General features: G+C 41.3%; 1 protein-coding gene across 1 annotated transcript in view; it reads left to right on the top strand.

Annotated features, from left to right (window-relative positions):
* Window positions 1-1,812: 1,812 nt before the first annotated feature.
* The window catches only part of MYO3B (myosin IIIB), a 373,850-nt gene continuing 356,728 nt past the window's right edge, over window positions 1,813-18,934 (top strand). The window contains exons 1-6 of the mRNA XM_029933308.1: window positions 1,813-1,850; window positions 2,777-2,960; window positions 3,675-3,809; window positions 11,476-11,580; window positions 11,826-11,925; window positions 14,951-15,027. Coding sequence (XP_029789168.1) covers window positions 1,813-1,850; window positions 2,777-2,960; window positions 3,675-3,809; window positions 11,476-11,580; window positions 11,826-11,925; window positions 14,951-15,027 — 639 coding nt within the window. The remainder of the gene's footprint in view (window positions 1,851-2,776; window positions 2,961-3,674; window positions 3,810-11,475; window positions 11,581-11,825; window positions 11,926-14,950; window positions 15,028-18,934) is intronic.

The raw sequence follows: 18,934 nt of genomic DNA, 5'->3' as shown, positions 1-18,934 counted from the left end.
CAAAAAATCATTAGAAAACTGCTTGATTCAATGGCCTCCAGGGTCCTCTCCCACTGCCACATTCTGTGATTTAATTTCATTTGCACACACAAAATCCCAGCTATTTGTCTGAAACTGTTAACTGATTGGAATAAAACTAATTTGGTTCTCATTTAGTTCATGGCTAAAAGTGAAATAAAACAAAACAGGAAACTGTTAAGCCTTGCCTATCCTGAAGCAGAACTTGGCACTGTGCTTTTATGATGGCAGATGCCCTCTCTGGGCTCTCATTGTGCTCACTTGATTCCGCCGTCATCTCGTTATCCTGCTTGCAGCCCTGGGAAGCGGTTGCATCACCACCCGCAGCAGCCCTGCGATGCTGAAGAAGAAACTGCGGTGCAGAGACATGAGTGGCCAGTTCACATCTCACCGCTGCTCAGGGAAGGAAGGGCCAGGAGCATGCAGACACTTTGACTTGGGTACCACTGTGTCAGGACATGGAGCGCAGGTGGGAGTGTCCCTGCAGGCAGGGGGACAGGGATTGCACTGGCAAGTGTAGAGTAATTCCTTCTAGGCTGATGGGCCAGATTCTACTCTCCAGGAAACACATTCTCAGTCCTCCTCCCCTTCCCCCCTCCCAACTCTCAAGCCTGTCTTGCCTTGACCAGTACCCCTGGCTAATCCAACTTTTTGCTGTTGTAAAACCAGGCCAGAAACAGTTCTCAAGGTGTTGAGAGGTTTTGGGAATCTCACAATAAGGACCACTAAAACACATGGTGACATAGTTATTTCCTTGCTAATTCCTTTTCAGGTGTTCTGATGCCATTAAAGGAAAACCTTATGCTTGTCTTTAATTCTTCTCCATCATTTGATGAGCTATCTCCCTTTTATTTAGAAAAAGAGCATGGGGTAGCAGAATCTGGCTGAACTTTTGAATAGCTCTTTATTATTTCCAGCATACTTATCTTTTTGAAGTTAATTTTGATATATGGCAAATGATACTGGTTTTGCATTTAAAGTAGAGATAAAAGTGCCTTTAAAAGATATTTATTGGGGCTCTTGGGTGGCTCAGTCGGTTAAGCGTCCAACTTCAGCTCAGGTCATGATCTCACACCATGAGTTCGAGTCCCGTATTGGGCTTTGTGCTGACAGTTCAGAGCCTAAAGCCTGTGTCGGATTCTGTGATTCCATCTCTCTCTTCCCCTACCCCTCTTGTGCTCTGTCTCTGTCTCTCTCTCAAAAATAAGTATGGGGCGCCTGGGTGGCTCAGTCGGTTAAGCCTCCGACTTCGGCTTAGGTCATGATCTCATGGTTCATGAGTTTGAGCCCTGTGTTGGGCTCTGTGCTGACAGCCCAGAGCCTGGAGCCTGCTTTGGATTCTGTGTCTCCCCCTCTCTCTGCCCCTCCCCTCCTCACACTCTGTCTCTGTCTCTCTTTTTTAGAACTAACCATTATAAAAAAATAAACATTAAAAAAAAAGACATTAATATGAAAAAGCAAGTAATTTAAACATTTTTAGTAACTAATTGCATAGGTAACGTACAGATGGCGAAAATAGTGAAGCATGTAGTGAGAAAGATTGATTTTGTAAAACACCGGCCAGGAGGAAACGCTGGAGTTTATTCAAAACTTGAAACCAGAAGATGAAAGGCAGGAGTTATTTGACCAGCCAGTCTGGGGTCAGTGCCTCAGCCCAGGGTCAATCTTGCCTGGGATCTTGCAGTACTGATTGTAGGCTCCTTTGGAGCATGGTGTGCCTACCAGGTGAGTGCTGGAAAGAGGTTCTTTCCAGCATCAACCCCACAGTTATTGGGATTTTATTTTGTTTTGGTAATGGTTTTCAGTATCTTTGAAATGCCCCCATCGGGAAGGTTAGGGATAAAAACTAGATTCTTGTGCCAAGTTGGAAAGCCTGCACCTTGAGAGGATGCAGTATAGAAAATAACTAGAATTGGAAGTGCGGATTGAAATGTCCAAGATGAGACAGAAGTGCTCAACCGGGTGGCTACCACGCCAGTGGGGGGATTGGATGCCATGACTCTTGCTGTCGGATGCTGGCCCCTCTTCTGGGGTTAGAACCAGACTGGGTTTGGGACTCTTCAGCAAGGAGCAACTGAACTTACAGGGGATCAGTCTTGGGTGACTTGGGTGTCAGGCTGTTGGTACTTAACTCCACAGGGCTGTGTTTTTGTTAAACAGGCAAAGTGAGTTTGCAGCTCCTGGTTAACTACTCAGTGTGATTCCCACATTAGGCTGTTGCTGTATGGGTGGAGTCTGAGCTTGGCTAATCATTGCAGGACCAAAGACCCAGTCGGCAGTGGGTGCTGGACACTGACTGCTGCCTGGTAGGGGCACCAGATTCTCCTTCCTAGCAGCCTACACTTTGCTCATGGAGGTTGGAGACTGGTGTCCAGTGACTATCCAGAACAAGTTCTAGTCATAGTTACTAGAACCTGGGCACAAAGATCTTAAAATGAGAACTGTCCAGTTGTGACCAGATGTCCTTTTTGCTCTTTGGCCATCTTGCTTCTTCCTGTAGTGCTTATAGAATCTCCTCTTTTAGAATCATGTTTTAAAAGATATTTCAGAATCATGTTACCTACTCCTCCACCTTCTACCTCCATTACTTAAAAAGGCTTCAAATACCTTTTTTTAAAAATTTACTTAAAACAAAAGAGGAAAAGAAAAAGAAAAAAATACCATAACATTGCTAGTTAAGAAATAAGAATATTGTTTTGAAAGCCCACAGCCCTAATCCTGTGATCTCTTGCACATAATAAACTTTTTTCCCCATCAGGAAACATCTGTATGGATTGTTTCATTACAACCCAATGATGCTTGGACTTGAATCGCTTCCAGATCCCACGGATACCTGGGAAATTATAGAGACCATAGGTAAAGGCACCTATGGCAAGGTCTACAAGGTAACTAACAAAAGAGATGGGAGTCTGGCTGCAGTAAAGATTTTGGACCCAATCAGTGTAAGTAATGGTAGTAAATTGCAACCACAATATAGTGTTTTCTGCACATTGAGTATTCAACTTCTTTTCCTGGTTCTAGGATGATTTTCATGAAACCTGACATGAAATCTCAGAATGAGTCATAATTTGTCAGCTCATCTGCATGAAGGGACTCAATTTGGAGTTAAAAATTTCCTTGAATTTCTGTTTCTTGTACTGTTGTTTTGGTCTTGACCCTCTGAGTTCATTAGTAGTTATTTTCTTGGAAAGAGTAATGTATTTCACTCCTTTCTACAGAAGATAGTCTAATTGTGAGCTACAAAGATCTAGACTTGTGGTATTCATTCATCTTAGCCTCACACCATCTTTCAGAGCACTGAACACCAAGGTCATAGTGCTGGAAACTGTTTTGCACAGTGAGGTTATAGGTGTTCTGTTCTGGGTTGTGTCCCTTCAAGCTACTTCTCCTTAACTTTTTTGAAAATTCAGACTCTTAGAAATAAAAATAGATATTTATAATAGTATTATTGATGAAAAATCTAAAAAAGACATTTTGTTGGTGTAATAATTAGAGTGTTTTAATTGGCAGCTGAATGTCCATTGTTAAGTATTTTCAAGATACAGTAATGATGACATTAAAAATATAGAATAAATATGCTTTATTAAGTGATGTTGTAACTGTACCCACCCTCATTCATTAGTCTTAATCCTGCATGTATTTTTTACCCTGTGCAGGATATGGATGAAGAGATTGAGGCAGAATACAACATTTTGCAGTTTCTTCCAAATCATCCCAACGTTGTGAAGTTTTATGGGATGTTTTACAAAGCGGAGCACTGTGTGGGGGGACAGCTGTGGCTGGTCCTGGAGGTAAGAGGCTCCTGTTGGGTCACCATCCATTTAACAGAGCACCAGGGACAAGCTGATGCCATGTTGCCTAAATAGGGTAAGATACACACGTGAGGAGCTGGTCCCTCCTCTGTGTCACAAGTACCTTACAGGATGTGGCATTCTCCTCCGGAGTTCTTGTAGGCTGTGTGCTGAAAATGTTCATGTTTCTCTGCTTCCAAAGTTTAACAATCTTTTCTTCTCTTACAGAGTGAATATAGAAGTGCAGCTAGAAAAGGTTATTTTCTTCCTTAAACTGGGAACATTTCGTAGAAAACATGTTCCAATTGATTGCAACTCATTTTCAAAAATTGCTAACCCAAGGTTTATTTGACTCACCATGTTTGGATTAGTCCATTCATATTCATTAATCTTCATCTTATATTAGGTGCCCTCAAAACAGATGGTCATGTGTGGCAGGTTTAGTGAAGAGTTCTTGCAGGAGCTAGACCTGGAAGGAAGTGAGGAAGGCAGGACTGGGCAAGGGAGACATGGGATAGCAGTGCGGTTGCAACAGAGGTCTCTGCCCGTTCTCTGGGAGATGGAGAGCAGGGGTGCAAGAGCTGTCCTGGCCTGTAGCTCTGCATCCGCCAGTCACAGCTGTGTGCCACCCCTGAAGGGGATGTGACCTTAGGGGTAGGAGTTCCCTGTGGAGGGGAGATTCCTAGTGAGTGGTGCTCCTGGGAGCTGTGACTTGCCAATATTCTTGGCAGCATCTCCTCTGAAGAGGGAATCTGAAAGGAGCACCACTGTATCCACTATGATCCTGCCTTTTTTCTTCTTTATTAATGGTAATGAACATATATATCTGGGTGCAAAAGAGTCCATTACCTACAATTCCATTCCACATGAGACTAAAATGGCTAAGATGTAATAATGATAATATGTAAAATTTGTAGATTAGGATAGGTCTATTGCCTAATGCTCAGTAGGCACAGCCTGATTTGTCCTGGGTTCTGCCCCTCTGAACCAGCAGGTGCCCCTGCGCCTGAGCGCCCATACGCAGTCCCGGAGCGCGAGCACACATGTGAAAGCTTGAGAGGCACCCACGGGTACCTGGGGCGTTCAGTCAGTTAAGAATCCTACTCTTGGTCTCAGCTCAGGTCTTGATCTCAGGGTTGTGAGTTCATGTCCCACGTTGGGCTTTGTGCGGAGTGTGAGGCCTACTTGAAAAGAGAGGGCAGGGGAGAGAGAGAGAGAGAGAAGCACCAAGCAGGAGGTCAGGCCTCAATTCATCATCTACCCTCTTGTCCAAATCTTTTGCCTGGCTCTAACAGGGCCTGGGCATGGAACAATATATACTGGCTGCCATGGCAACGGTGTATAGGGAATTCATTTGTTATATTCAAATGGGGTAATCTGCAGGGAAACCACTTTGTACATTTCTGTCATATCAATTGCCTTCCTCAGAATGTGAATATGTAAGGGGCTTTGGTTTTCAAAGATCATCTCTGTCTATTTAGTTGGTTGGTTGTCATATATCATATTTTCATTGTATCATCTTTTGGATTTTATTATTCCCTTCCCCTTCCCTGAAAACATATATTTATCCTGCTAGTGAGCTCTAGAATAACATTCATTTTTAAAATGCTGCTTTTTTTAGAACATGGGAAGTATTGTTTCTAGGGTGTCTCATTATATTCCTCTTTAGCTCTAAAAGATCTCCATGTCTTACATCTCATTGCAACTTAATATTGGAAGTACAGTGATTAAGAAATCTTAGTTTCAGTTCATTTTTACCCCCTGACTGAAAAAGGCTATATATTCAAACATGGAGAACTGGAATTTCCAAGAATTTTCCAGGGCTTTAAAACGGGCCTCCCCTTGATGTGACCAGGCAGGCAGGTGGGCTGCTCAGACCTATGGCCACCTGGAGACTAACTGAATGCTCTTCCTGATGAGGAGATTGAACATCAGCCCCGCCAGGCATGGCCAAGGCAGCCAGAAAGAGCTGGGTGTGGCCTTGAAAGATGAGAAGGAGCCCAGAACTATCAACTAAGCCTCACGCAAGTGCTCCCCTGGCAGGTGCTTGCTTTTTCAGGGTGACCACAGATAATGAAGTTGCCCCGAGACACTGAATTTTTCCGAAACCAGCTATACAATATGCTGACATTTATGCTTTTTGCAAGTTGTTTGGCCCACGCCGAAGTTGGTAGTATGGGGAACCAGATATCCTTGGTCTTTTTTTGTCTCTGAATGGGCATCTGTGTCAGGCTGTGGGGTGGTTAGGTGTGTCCAGTTCCTATAATATGCTTATAGAAAAAGGGACCCAGGCTTCTAGAACTGGCCTTGACCTTTCTTTAGGTGAGTCCCCTGGTATTCAGTTGAAGAGCAGAGGCCCAGGGAAGGAGTCCCATGGAAGAACTGGGGGGAGACCCACACTTGAGAGCTTGTCTCCCGTCATGTGTTGCTGCTGCCTGTGGCACTCTCTGTTGGGTCCTGGGAACACAGACTTGGCCTCTCTGGCAGGGATCAAAGCAGTTCCTGGACACACACACGTACACACACACACACACACACACACAGCAGGAAGACCATGCTGGGCTACATAGCACCCTGATTATTTTGCTTTATCTGCAGTTTTTCAAGGCATGCTTTAGAAGACTCACACAATAAACTTATGATCTGTTTAATATTTTTCTTATTATGTATATTGAGATTAAATTTATGTTACTTTTGCTCTTTCCTTGCTGAATGAGATGAAAGGACTAGTGAGAAGCTACTCTATAGAGCAATTCTAGAGGATAGAAAAGTGTTATTAATAACCTTCTTAAATTATCACAACTCTGAAAACAAAAGCAAATAAAAATGTCATTTCTGAAATTCATTACTAATTGTTAACAGAAAGTAAACCAAGTTCTCTTTCATGACAGACACCTATTGTATTAAAAAGGTGTGGAGAGAAAACACTTACATATAATGATGTTTTGGAAAATTTGTGAATGCATTTTAATCCAAATGAATATTAAATTTAAAAAATCTGAAAGTCTCATCTAAATGAAATATAATAAGAATTTAGACCTTTAAGAAAAACATAGTATTCAGAAAAAATACCTAGTGTGTGCTAAGGCATAAAACTATATTTTCTCTTTTTTCCTTTTAGCATAAAACAACATTTAGCAGATAGAAACTGTTAATTTCAGTATGAATCACATGTGAAACTTAAGTGGTTTGGAGTTTAGGGCATGTAAATGAGGCTGTAAAGTAAAATATTTATAAAACCTGATAAAATAATTAGTTTTTTAAAAAATTGGTTTTTGTTCCCCATCGGAGATTTGTGTATAAGTTCAGTAACTTAGCCAGGTTGGAGTAGGGGGGAGACACCTTTGTCCAGTTTTTGCTTCTATTTAAGGCCCCAGGAAGTCCCACATAGGCCTGAATTTCATTGCAAGTATTATACTTTAAAATCATTCTCACCCACTGATACTGTGTCATGAATCAGGTTTATCATGTGAATGAACCAGGGTTCTAACAGGGCTCTGAGGGGTTGGAACCTAAGACTAGTACTTTTGGGTTGGCCAGAGATGGTTAGCAAGCGCTGCTTCAGACGGCATCCTCTGGCAGGGTTCTAGAATGAGAGTCACTGGAGGGCTGGGCATCAGAAGGAAGATGTAGGATCCCTGGGAGTGGAGACGAAGTTGCATCCTATGTACACGTACTGTGTGTGTGTGCTCAGTGAACACAGAGAGAGTTTGAAGCTGAGGAGTGGGAGTGACCCTGTCCCCCCTGGAGAGAGATGAGACTGGAGGAGGGAGTCTTGCTGCGCACTTGCCTCTCACAATGGGAGCACCTCCGCACCTGGACTGGAACTCTAGAGCTGCAAGCGACACGGTGTTCACTCTTCTTGGTGCAAGCCATTGGCTTCCGCTGGTGTCAGCAAAATTAACACAATCTGCCCCAACTGGGTGGAGGAAAATTATGTTGTTCTGGACTTACTGAGAGATGGACAGTGTCCACCATAATGCTTGCTGAGGAATCTTATTCAGTAGTTTTGACAATTCTTGACTTTGGCTTTATGCCCTCTGTAGAACCTAACACACTTGAAGGATAAAATCCACCGAACAAAAGGGCACCAAAAAGAAATTCCTCTGAATTCTGCAGTCTGACTGGGTCAAATCAACATGCCAGTACAGAATCTGTTTGCAAGTTGGAGGTTTGACTAGAATCAAGGTCTGGTGATTGTACTGCATGGGCCGTTCTTTAATAACATGGAGGAAAGTTGATGGCTTATTGAGCAAGGAACATTTTATTGCTTGAAATTATGGCCATCTTAGCAAATGCACATACTGTGATTGAATCAATATTCAATGGTGTTTTGGAAAATGGATGAGGTACATAAATGATTTTTCTATTTTTCTTGGTTTGCAGCAAAATGCTCATTAAATTCTAGATGCATCCAGCTGCCACATTTCCCAAATGCTGAGGGCGTAGGGAGGAAAGCAGGGATGGAGACACACCTCTGTTTTTGAATCTGATGGCTGGCAGAGTGGGTGGGAATGAAGGGCTGCAGGTGCCAGCATTCAGGGGTGGGTGGGAGGCACAGTTGCCTTCTTACAGTTCTAAGGGGATTATTTATTTAATGCATTTAAATGTAATTCCTTGTCATGCTTTTAAAATATTCATTTCATTTCACTGAACATTTATGCTGGTAGGACAATTGTCAGTGTGTACCTGCTTTGTTTTTTGTAGCAGGTACCCATAGTCCTTTTTCTGTAACCCACAGGCTGCCCTTTAAAACTTTGCTGGGGAGCTTTTCAATTGCACAAGATAGCTTCTTCTAAAGGGGCCCTGAGCAGTTTAATTATATGTTTTTATGAATCACAGGAAGTCACACAGCTCTTAAACTCTGACATTTAGTGAACAAAAGGCACTGGCCCAGTAAGATCCTTTAGTTGTTTTTAAATCCACAGCTCAGTTTTGATCCTGCTGACAAAATGGCTGCTCTTAATCTCTTCATAGGTTCTAGAGCCATGAAGAAAGTTTGTAAGTTAGCTACCTATATAAAATATCGCTGAGTAGTCTTCTGTTGCAAATGTGGCCTCAGTTAAAGTAGGGCAGGAGATACTAAAATGAGGTTTCAGGGAAAAATTCCAGGGCTGAGTTAGCTTGGATCATCACCCAGCATTTAATTTAAATTTTCTCTCAGTAGAATTTCAATAGTGCACTTGCAATTCAACAAAGCATGTGCCTCCCTGAGACAGGGGCCAGCTGAGGGGAGGTTCTGATGAAAGTATTATAGTACCTTGCATTCCTTTGTCCTTCTCATTCAAGCTCTACTCTTGTCCCTGTCTCCAAATGGAGCATAAAGTCTGAATCTTCTGCAAGTCAAGAGTGGGCTGTAGGGAACTGTTAAAATCCCAGCCTTGGTCAGCCTAACGTTGCCCTGCTGCCATTTCTGCTCAACATGGACACCCCTTTGTTGTCATGAAGCTCCTGTGTGTGGGTCTCCCCTTAGATTTATAGATGAAAAGAGGGTCATGAGAAATTGAAGTTTCTATTATAATTATTCCCTTATTTAGAACCCCTCAGGAGGGAGCAATGTCACTCTAATCTTCTTTTTTCAAGCTCTCCAAGCTCTGTGCCACCAAATTTAGAAGGGCTTTCCTTTTTCTTTCTTTCTTTCTTTTTTTTTTTTTTTTTTTTAACATTTATTCATTTTTGAAGAGACAGAGTGTGACTTGGGGAGGGGTAGACAGAGAGAGAGAGAGAAGGAGACACAGAATCCGAAGCAGACTCCAGGCTCTGAGCTGCCAGCACAGAGCCTGATGCGGGACTTGAATTCATGGATGGTGAGATCATGACCTGAACTGAAGGCTGCGCTTAACCAACTGAGGCACCCAGGCACCCTAGGCTTTTCTTTTTCTTGAGAACTTCCCTTATGTCATGTTCTATGTTGTTCCATGATCACCATTTGATTCTCTGGTCAGTTCTCCAATATTTGTTACTTGAAATGTAGAATCTAGTTTATGGAGCTCTGGAAAATTATTTTTGTCTGGTGTAAGACAGCTGAGCTTTTAAGACTATTATACAAATCATGGCACTAAAAATGCATTCATCACCCAAGAGGATATTAAACTGAATGTTATTTGCCCTTTCAGAGTCCTACATAACATAGAGTCAAAAGAATGTGGAATCTTTTGGAAGACCTTACCCTCATACTCAATGTTAGGGCCATCAGAGTGCTGAATTATAAGTTCCACCTGACATTGGTAGAAAGTAGATTCCAAGGACACTTCAATTGCAAACTGATGGGACTATTGTAGCCTTCAATGCATTTCAGTGTTTTCAGGGTCCCTCCTAAATCGTTCCTGATAGTAATTTTATTGTAGTTTTGAAGATTGCTAATTCTGTATTAGGTTTTTAGTCATACTGGTACTTATGAGCAATTGAAATGGTAAAAGATGGGCAGATTCAGTTCCAGGTAATTTTGATTGTTAATGTGTATGCAAGGTAATGTACATGTATGTAGCAGGGAATGATACACATGTCAAATAAAAACATCTACTCACCCTTTATTAAAACATTGCAGATATTCATAATTAGAGTAAAATATATCCTAACATATTATTATTTTGATAAAGAGTTGTCTTCTTTTAGGAGAGGTACTAATCTGTGCCCATTCATATTTTCTTGTTTACCAAAAGCCATTTATTTAACTCAAGCAGCCACAACCCAGGGAACACTCCACTTTCCCAAAATTTAGACAAGTGCCCAGAGGAAACCTAGGTCTAACATGGGATCTTAACCTTTATTAGAGAAAGGATGGCTCTGAGAATCTGAAGAAAGCTCAGAATTTTCTCAGCAGAAAAAATGCAAGATGCATGTACGACATGCATACCTAAAATTTCAAGATATTTCCACGTCCTGCTCAAACCAGTTAAGAACCTTTGATTTAAGAAGGCATGTAGCAAGCCCAAACCTGAATATTGACCTTTACAGTTAGTAAAAATTATCCTTGAAAATCATTACATTTCCATGAAAGTATAGTATGCCTGGTTCATGTACTCTCAAATCTCAGTAATACATAATACATAACAAAGAGCAAATATGGAAAATTTACTTTTATAGTATTTTTAATTACAGAAGACAAAGAAGGACATAAAGTTGCTGAACACCCAGGGTTGAATATAAGAAGGTTAAATGCACATATGAGGCAATTCCATTCCATAAACTTCATGCAGTGGCAACTCTAGAAAGAGCTGCTGGTTGGACTTCTGATGCCTGCAGTGCTAGCCCCGGAGGCAGGAAGGTTTGAAATGAGATTTATTTCCTCCCAGGAGCAGTGACATCCATCTTTACCTCTTCTGGTCTTTTCTTATCCTTAAAATGCATGTGTATTTATTTATTTTTAAATAGGCAATATTCACCTAAAGTGAAAAACATCCAGTCAGCCACCATGACTACTCATATGCTTTCTCTTTCAAATGTTTAAATGACTTGTGCTTTTATATTTCACTTGAAAATCAACTTTTTCAACATGTGCTTTATGTAATGTAAATCTGAAGTTTAATTATTCTGACCTGGAGTTTTGTGATCTTTAAATTTACTGCATCAGGTCAATAATTAGTGAGCTTTTCTTCTTAACGTCTTTTTCTTTTTCTTCTGTATGTGTTCTCCTGCTGTCTCTCCTCGTCACTTCCTCTTGCAGTTGTGTAATGGGGGCTCAGTCACCGAGCTTGTCAAAGGTCTACTCAGGTGCGGCCAGCGGTTGGATGAAGCAATGATCTCATACATCTTATACGGGGCCCTCTTGGTAAGACTGCCCATCAAGCTGGGGATGACATTGGGGGAGGGAGCGATTTGTAATCTGTTGGGATCACCATTGCATATTAACAAGTAGAAATGGCCCTATAATATGCAAGATGTATGACAGCAGGGAGGTGTAGCCAAATGTGGACTTTGATTGGATTTTTAATAGTAGGGCAATTGTCTTAAAATAACCATTCAAATTTACCCTTTCTCTCTCCTGTTGTCTGGTGGTGGTGGGATGCTGTGTAGGGCCTTCAGCATTTGCACAATAACCGAATCATCCACCGTGATGTCAAGGGGAATAACATTCTTCTGACAACAGAAGGAGGAGTTAAGCTCGTTGACTTTGGTAATGACTGCTTGTCGTTTGTTTTCTTGATGTGTGCAGTTTAGCCCAAGGCGACAATTTATTGGAATCTCAGAAGACTGGGGCCTCTCTGCTATCCCATAGGCTGAGGGACGTTTCCAGTCAAACCCAGACTGGAGAGTGGGGGTGGGGGGCGGGGGCTTAGCAGATGGATCACCCTAGGAGATGCTGTTTGCTAATCTATTTTCAGCTTTAGAAGCAATTTTATTAAAGATAGAAAATAAAAGTGTTTGAAAAGAAGAATTTGATAGAAAAACTTTGGTTTTCTGGGAAGACTTTCACATCTCAGGGCGATTGTCTATAATTTACATTTCGTCATTTCTTCTTTTGCATATGAAAAGAGAAAGCAGTTTGGTCTTTAAATGACTTTTCCTAGCCTCAGGCCTACTTATTCCCAGTGAGCAGAAGGTAAAATAGTCCTTTGGGTCTGGGAGCTAACATCCCTCAAAATTGTGATTATTGCTGCTACAAGTGAGGCTGGTTGAACTGGAAACATTAAGAGGAAATGGAAATGTGAGAGGAAATGCAGAGCAATATCACCGAAGGCCAGAGACCTACTAAATATCTCCTTGCAACACTCATGTATTGATATTCACAAACTAACAAACCTTTTGGTTTTCCTTTTTGAGTTTATTGAATGGTTTAAACTCCTAAATGTGTTCAACAGCAGTTAGTACTTCAGTATGATTGTTACAAATAATGAGAAATTGTTTATAGGCACACTTTTTAAAATGTTGTTTATCAAAGTCAACATAGTAGGAGAAAAGATTGATGATTTTGAATATTCATTGCTTTTTTGTTGAGAAAGAATTCAATGTTAACATGTGAATGATGAGCTCAGAAGAAATTTCTCAAAAATAAATGGAGTTACTTTAGGTGTATCGATCTATTTACTGAAAGAACAAGCAAAGAAAAATAGCAAAGGGGCACTTGGTTCAAGTCTTACTCTCCTCTTTCTGAGTAAGGAATGGTGTAACCTTATGAATGTGCTGTGGATAACATCAGAGATGAATATTACACATGGTCCCAAGGCCAGGGAATGTATTGTGAGGGAAAGAGCCTGGAAGGATGAGGATGGGGATTAGTGCTGATTTATCTGCTCACCAGTTTTGTGATTTGAAGTGAGTCTCCCAATCTTGCCAATAGAAGGTTCCTAAACTTCCAGTTGCTGCAAAAGGAATTTCTAGCAATTAAAAACAGAAAAGTTTAGGGTTTTTTTCCTTTTAAGCAAAATCCCAGTACAGAAGTTGGCAAAATAACAAATTATCCATGGTCAATAGAGTTTGAGAGCCCTCTTGGGATTTCTAATAAAGGGAATGCAGGCGTCCAGCACAACCACAACCCATCCAGTGCAGCGCATGGGTCCTTGGCGAATCTGTGCCTGATTCAGGGTTTTAAGTTCTCATCCCCAACAGCATTACTGACGGTGTTTGTCATTTTGTTAAGGGCTGCATTAGATTTCTTTTATTTTTTAATTAAAATTTTTATTTTATTTTTTATTATTTTAAGTTTATTAATTTTGAGAAAGAGACAGCATGAGCTGGGGAGGGGCAGAGAGAGAAGGGGAGAGAGAGCATCCCAAGCAGACTCCATGCTGACAGGCTTGAACTCAAAAACCATGAGATCACGACCTGAGCCGAAACCAAGAGTTGGACGCTTAAGTAACTGAGCCACCCAGGCACCCCTGCATTATATTTCTGCTTGGTATAAATGAATACCTTATATTTTAAAAATATTTTACAATTATAAAATATTTCACATTTATTTTCTTATTTGATCTTTAAGAAGAACCCTTGTTGGAGCACCTGGGTGACTCTGTTGGTTAAGCACATGACTCTTGACTTCAGCTCAGGTCATGATCTCACCATTTGTGAGTTCGAGCCCCACATCGGGCTCTGTGCTGGCAGTGTGTAGCCTGCTTGGGATTCTGTCTCTCTCTCTCTCTCTCTCTCTCTCTCTCTCTGTCCCTCCCCTGCTTGCTCTCTTTCTCTCAAATAAAAAGAAACTTTAAGAAAATTATTAAAAAAAAAAAAAAAAAAAGAAGAACCCTTGTGTTAGATGTGATAGGTATCATTATCCTCAGTTTGAGGATAAGAAAACTGAAGCTCATTTTGAGGGGGTCTGTTTGAGGTCATACAATTAGGAAAAGGCATAATTGGGATGGAAAACAAGTCTTTCGACTACTAATCCAGTGCATCTGTACTTCCACTTTATTCCCTTTTGTACATGGAAGAGAGCTGTCTGAATCCTAAAATTGATAAAGTACATTGGAATTACATTAAAATTCAGGTCCTCAACACGGAGCCCTAGATAATAATATTATTAGTCAACCTCTTTTTGCATTTGACATGGTTTTCTCACCAGGTTTCCAGGCTTCTAGGTAAGATAAGGGACTAAAAACTTTTTATGTCTACACTGATGCTCTATTATAGATAATACATGCCAATTTCTTCCTCTGTAAAATGAAGCACTACTTTAAGAAAGAAATCACCTGGCATATTTTGGAAATATAAGAGGAAGATATTTTGGGTTTAGTTCTTGATATTTTCTTTTGATTCCAATTTTGCAGCACTACAGATAGGAGCATTCATTAGGAAAAAAATGTTCTAGTGATTTGGATAGAGGAGCAAATGCTCCCGCACAGTGGTTGGCAGGCGACGGTGTCTCAGCTAAATCTGATCTGCCTCCTGTTATATGATGTGTGAGAGAAGAATGGCTTCTACATTTTTAAATGATTGGGGGGGAAAATCTAAAGAATATTTTATGACCTGTGAAAATTACATGCATCCATAAATAAATTTTTATGGAAACACAGCTGCACATATTGGTTTCTGTGTTGTCCTTGGCTGCTTTTTGCTTTCCAGGGGCAGAGTTGAGTAGTTCCAACAGAGCCCATGGGGCTTGCAAAACCTATTGACTGTCTGACCCTTTCTGGAAAAAGTTTGCCGACCTCTGGTCTAGCATCCTCCTCTGTTCACTGCTGAACGATGATACCCTTTCCTTACAGGTGTCTCAGCCCAACTCACCAGCACACGTCTACGGAGAAACACGTCTGTTGGCACGCCGTTCTGGATGGCCCCAGAGGTAATCAGAAGGCATTTATTTGTGTTTGTTGAGTACCTTGGTACTGTGCCTTTTGGGGGGAAAATCATATACTTCACAAAGTTTTCAGAACTGTAAGTTCTGCTTTGGTCAGCGATAGTGAGAACACATAATCTCAAAGACGCAGGATTTCGTTACAGCTAACCCATAGGGTATCTTCATGCAATTAGGAAAAGGTGTTCCATCCAGAAGATGCAGCCCTCTCCAAGGGTCATGGCTTGGCAGGTTTACCCAGCCTTTGTGTAAATTAGAAAATGTCACCCTCCCGGCTAAGTGCAGCCCCAGAAACCCACGGCTTATGGAGAAAGAGAAGGATTTCAGCTCTGACTAGATTACAGCACTAAACACAGAAGTCCTGGTTGTTTTTTGCTACCAGGTACATAACAACCTCTCTTGAGTACTTTTGGGGGTCTCTGGCAAAACCTGGGATTTGATCCTAATTTGGTTCTGGTATCATCACAGAACCCTCTGTGAGGTGATGCATGTAGAAGTTTGGGGAATTTTCCAGCTAGATAAGGCATACCCTGAAGCACTGAGCTTTGCTTGCCAGGTCAGCATTTAATTCCACCGACCTGGGGCCTCTGTCCTGAGCAGGTCTCTGGGATTAAGCAGATGGGTGCTTTTAATAAGAGGACTCAGGCCATCATCTCATTAGAGATCTTTCTATCTCTATTCTCTCCCCACGGCTGTCCTTCCTCTATGTGTCTGCATAGGAGGTCACCTAACACAGTAATCGGTTCACACCAATATGCCCGTATAGCTTTTCAGTGGCTCGCCATTGTCTATGGTCTTCTCTTTCATACTTGGGTAATGGACAGGCCCATTTTAGTTTGTTATTATTATTATTTAAAAACTTTTTAATGTTTATTTTTGAGAGTGAGCAAGAGAGCATGAGCAGTGGGTGGGGCAGGAGCGGGTACAGAGAGAGAGGGAGACACAGAATCCAAAGCAGGCTCTAGGCTCTGAACTGTTCACACAGAGCCCGATGCAGGGCTCGAACCCATGAACTGTGAGGTCATGACCCAAGCCAAAGTCAGATGTTTATCTGACTGAGCCACCCAGGAGTCCCAAGGACAGGCCCAATTTAAAGAAAGGAAAACCCTGCATATTCTAGGGTTTACTTAAATCTTAAATGTTTCTTAAGTGGGATTTTTAAAACATGAAACTAGATATAAACTCCTTATTGCTTATATTTATAGAACTATGAAACTAAAAGGGAAAAATGTGTTATAAAAAAACTACAAAGCCAATATCATTCAAGTAAGCACCTTTAATTTAACGAGACAAATAACACTGTTTTGTGAGACTCAGTTGTCCTTTGCAGTGTGAATATGTTTCAGAGCATGACAGCGTAAATTACTTTGAGTTATTTTGTCTTACTTTGTACTGTGTACCATGTGGTGACCCAGTTATCCCACCACTTTACTCTATTTCAGCTAGGGCGATCTTTGTTCAAACAGCGTCTCCTTTGGTCTCTAACTGGTACATGTCTCTTGGCTTATGCCAACTTAATAATAAACATAAATATGGGCACTGAAGTTGTGAGGCAAATGGTCATCCAGATTTGGAATATGTTTCTATCACTGTTCTCCAGTTTTATTACTAATCAAATGATCATTGCAACAGAAACGAAACTATAAAAATTTTCATAGAGACCTTGTGAACCCTACTTTGAGAAACACTGCAGGACAGAGTCAAAACTCCTCTGGATGGTGAATAAAGTCGTTCATAGTCCAGCCCCTGTTTACCTGTCCAGCCTCATCCCAGGTGCTCTTCCCCAGTTTACTTGTTGGTAGGCCTCAACGGTAATGAACAAGTTCATTCCAAATCCGTCTTGATAAAGCATTCCTTTAATCCCTCCATGCATTGCTGTATCTTCTGGAGTAGCTCTCAGAACCCTAAATATTCCTTCTCAATCTTCAAGTTTCAGCTCAAATGCATCTCTCTCCCCGAAGAAACCGTCCCTACTCCCTGGCTGACACAGAGGCTCCTGTCCCTAGATTTCCATTGCAGTCTTTATGGCCTCCATTAGCACACCGTTGTCACCCCATTGTAATTGTTGGTAGGGTCTCCGGATGTCCAGCTCTCAGCATAGTGCTGGATACAGAGTAGGTGCTCAGTAAGCATTGGATGAATGAATCCTTTGGTAAAAAAAAAAAAAAAATAGCGGAAGGAGAAGATGAATTTGGAGGATAGTTTGAGGATGCATTACAACTACTGGTATTAAAAAAATTCTCCGTAGATTTCCTTTAATCTGTTATTGAAGGAAAGCATAACTCAGGCCATTCAACTCACATTTAGGGTGGCATAATACAGAAGATGGGTTCTTGTTCTGACTCCCAGCAAGCTGGCGTTCTCAGAATCACAAAATGTAAATAAGAGAAGCCTGCCCTTGGCTTTGCACATTTCTCATGAGGCGTTTGTGACTTCTCAGGTTTTTTAACTGACTGAGCCATCCAGGCGCCCCTGTGTGACGTCTCAGTTTTAGCCAGGTTGAATAAAATATGTGCAGTGTTTCCATGAGGGGCAGTTTGTGGTCTGTGTGGGCTTCTGTTGCCCAGATTGTCTGGAACCGGTTGTGATGTCAGCAGGGACAGCCAGCGTCCCATCTTACTTGCTGTAGTGGTTAAGTCGAGAAGTCTGCAGATGGCCGTGCAGAAACCTTGCCAGTGCCTTTCAGGAGCAAGTGCCTAGTTGCTCGTGCACGTCTCAAAGACTCTCAGGATGCTGGTGCCCGGTATGCTCTGAGTCCTGGGCTGCAGTTCTTGGGACTCAAGCCTGCACAATCCTCACATTTTTATTTTCTTATCTTTTTTTTTAGAAGTTTATTTATTTATTTTTAGAGAAAGAATGAGCAGAGAAGGGTCAGAGAGAGAGAAGGAGAGAAAGAATCCTAAGCAGGTTCCACACTGTCATTGCAGAGCACAACGTGGAGCTTGATCTCATCTGACACGGGGCTCAAGTTCGCAACTTGTGAGATCATGACCTGAGCCAAAACCAAGAGCCAGATGCTTAACTGACTGAGCACCTAGGTGCCCTTCTCACATCTTTATTTTCAAAATGGAGAATTACTTTTTCCAACAAAGCTTCTTTCTGCTGCATATTTCTACATAAATATGTCCACAGGAACAATCTTCCATTTGTCAGTTCGATTCCACAAACATTTATACTCTCCCTAGTGTGCAAGGCTTTGGGTCAAGAGCAGTCCTTGGAAGTATAATCAGCAGTGGTTCAGATGAACATTGTCTTCCTGTGACGGCCTGCAGTGTGTATTGATCTTAATATACTTTTACTTCTCTAAGTGTGAATAAGTGGTATTTAGATTGAATATGGCAACAACGTATGCAATGCCAATACCAGCGGAATGAAATTATTGCAGGTAACCAGTGCTTTTATTTTGAAAAGGCAGCTGAAAGATCCTTGATCCTATTTAATTCTGAGAAATGGAACCAAATTATTCTTTTCCCAGTTTTATTTCCATTTCTGTTTTACCAGCTTGAGTAACTACAATATTTAATTCAAATAGGCTCTACTACAAACCAGGTAGCGAATGGAATGTGACAATACCACAATCAAATGTTGATGAGCAGTCCAAACGCACAGTTCACTGGGGCAGCCCAAAGCTGCAGTATATGGTCCACCCTCTCCACTTATTTCTTCTCGTTGTCTCATTTGGATACTACTAAAGTTGAAAAATACTGGGTGACAGCAGTATCAACTCAGCAATATAGAATAAGAAAAATTTTAGGGAGTGCTCTTAGGATGATAGTGCTTTGAAACAGTGCTCCCAGGGAAATATTGCCTAGCATAGTAAAAGGGTTCATCTAAAAGTCAAGATCAAAATAAATAAATAAATAAATAAATAAATAAATAAATAAATAAATAAAAA

This window comes from Suricata suricatta, chromosome 3 (genome assembly GCF_006229205.1).
Source record: "Suricata suricatta isolate VVHF042 chromosome 3, meerkat_22Aug2017_6uvM2_HiC, whole genome shotgun sequence".
Classification (NCBI taxonomy): Eukaryota; Metazoa; Chordata; class Mammalia; order Carnivora; family Herpestidae; genus Suricata; species Suricata suricatta.
Note: the sequence above shows the minus strand (reverse complement) of the source record. Positions and strands in the feature narration are given on the sequence as shown.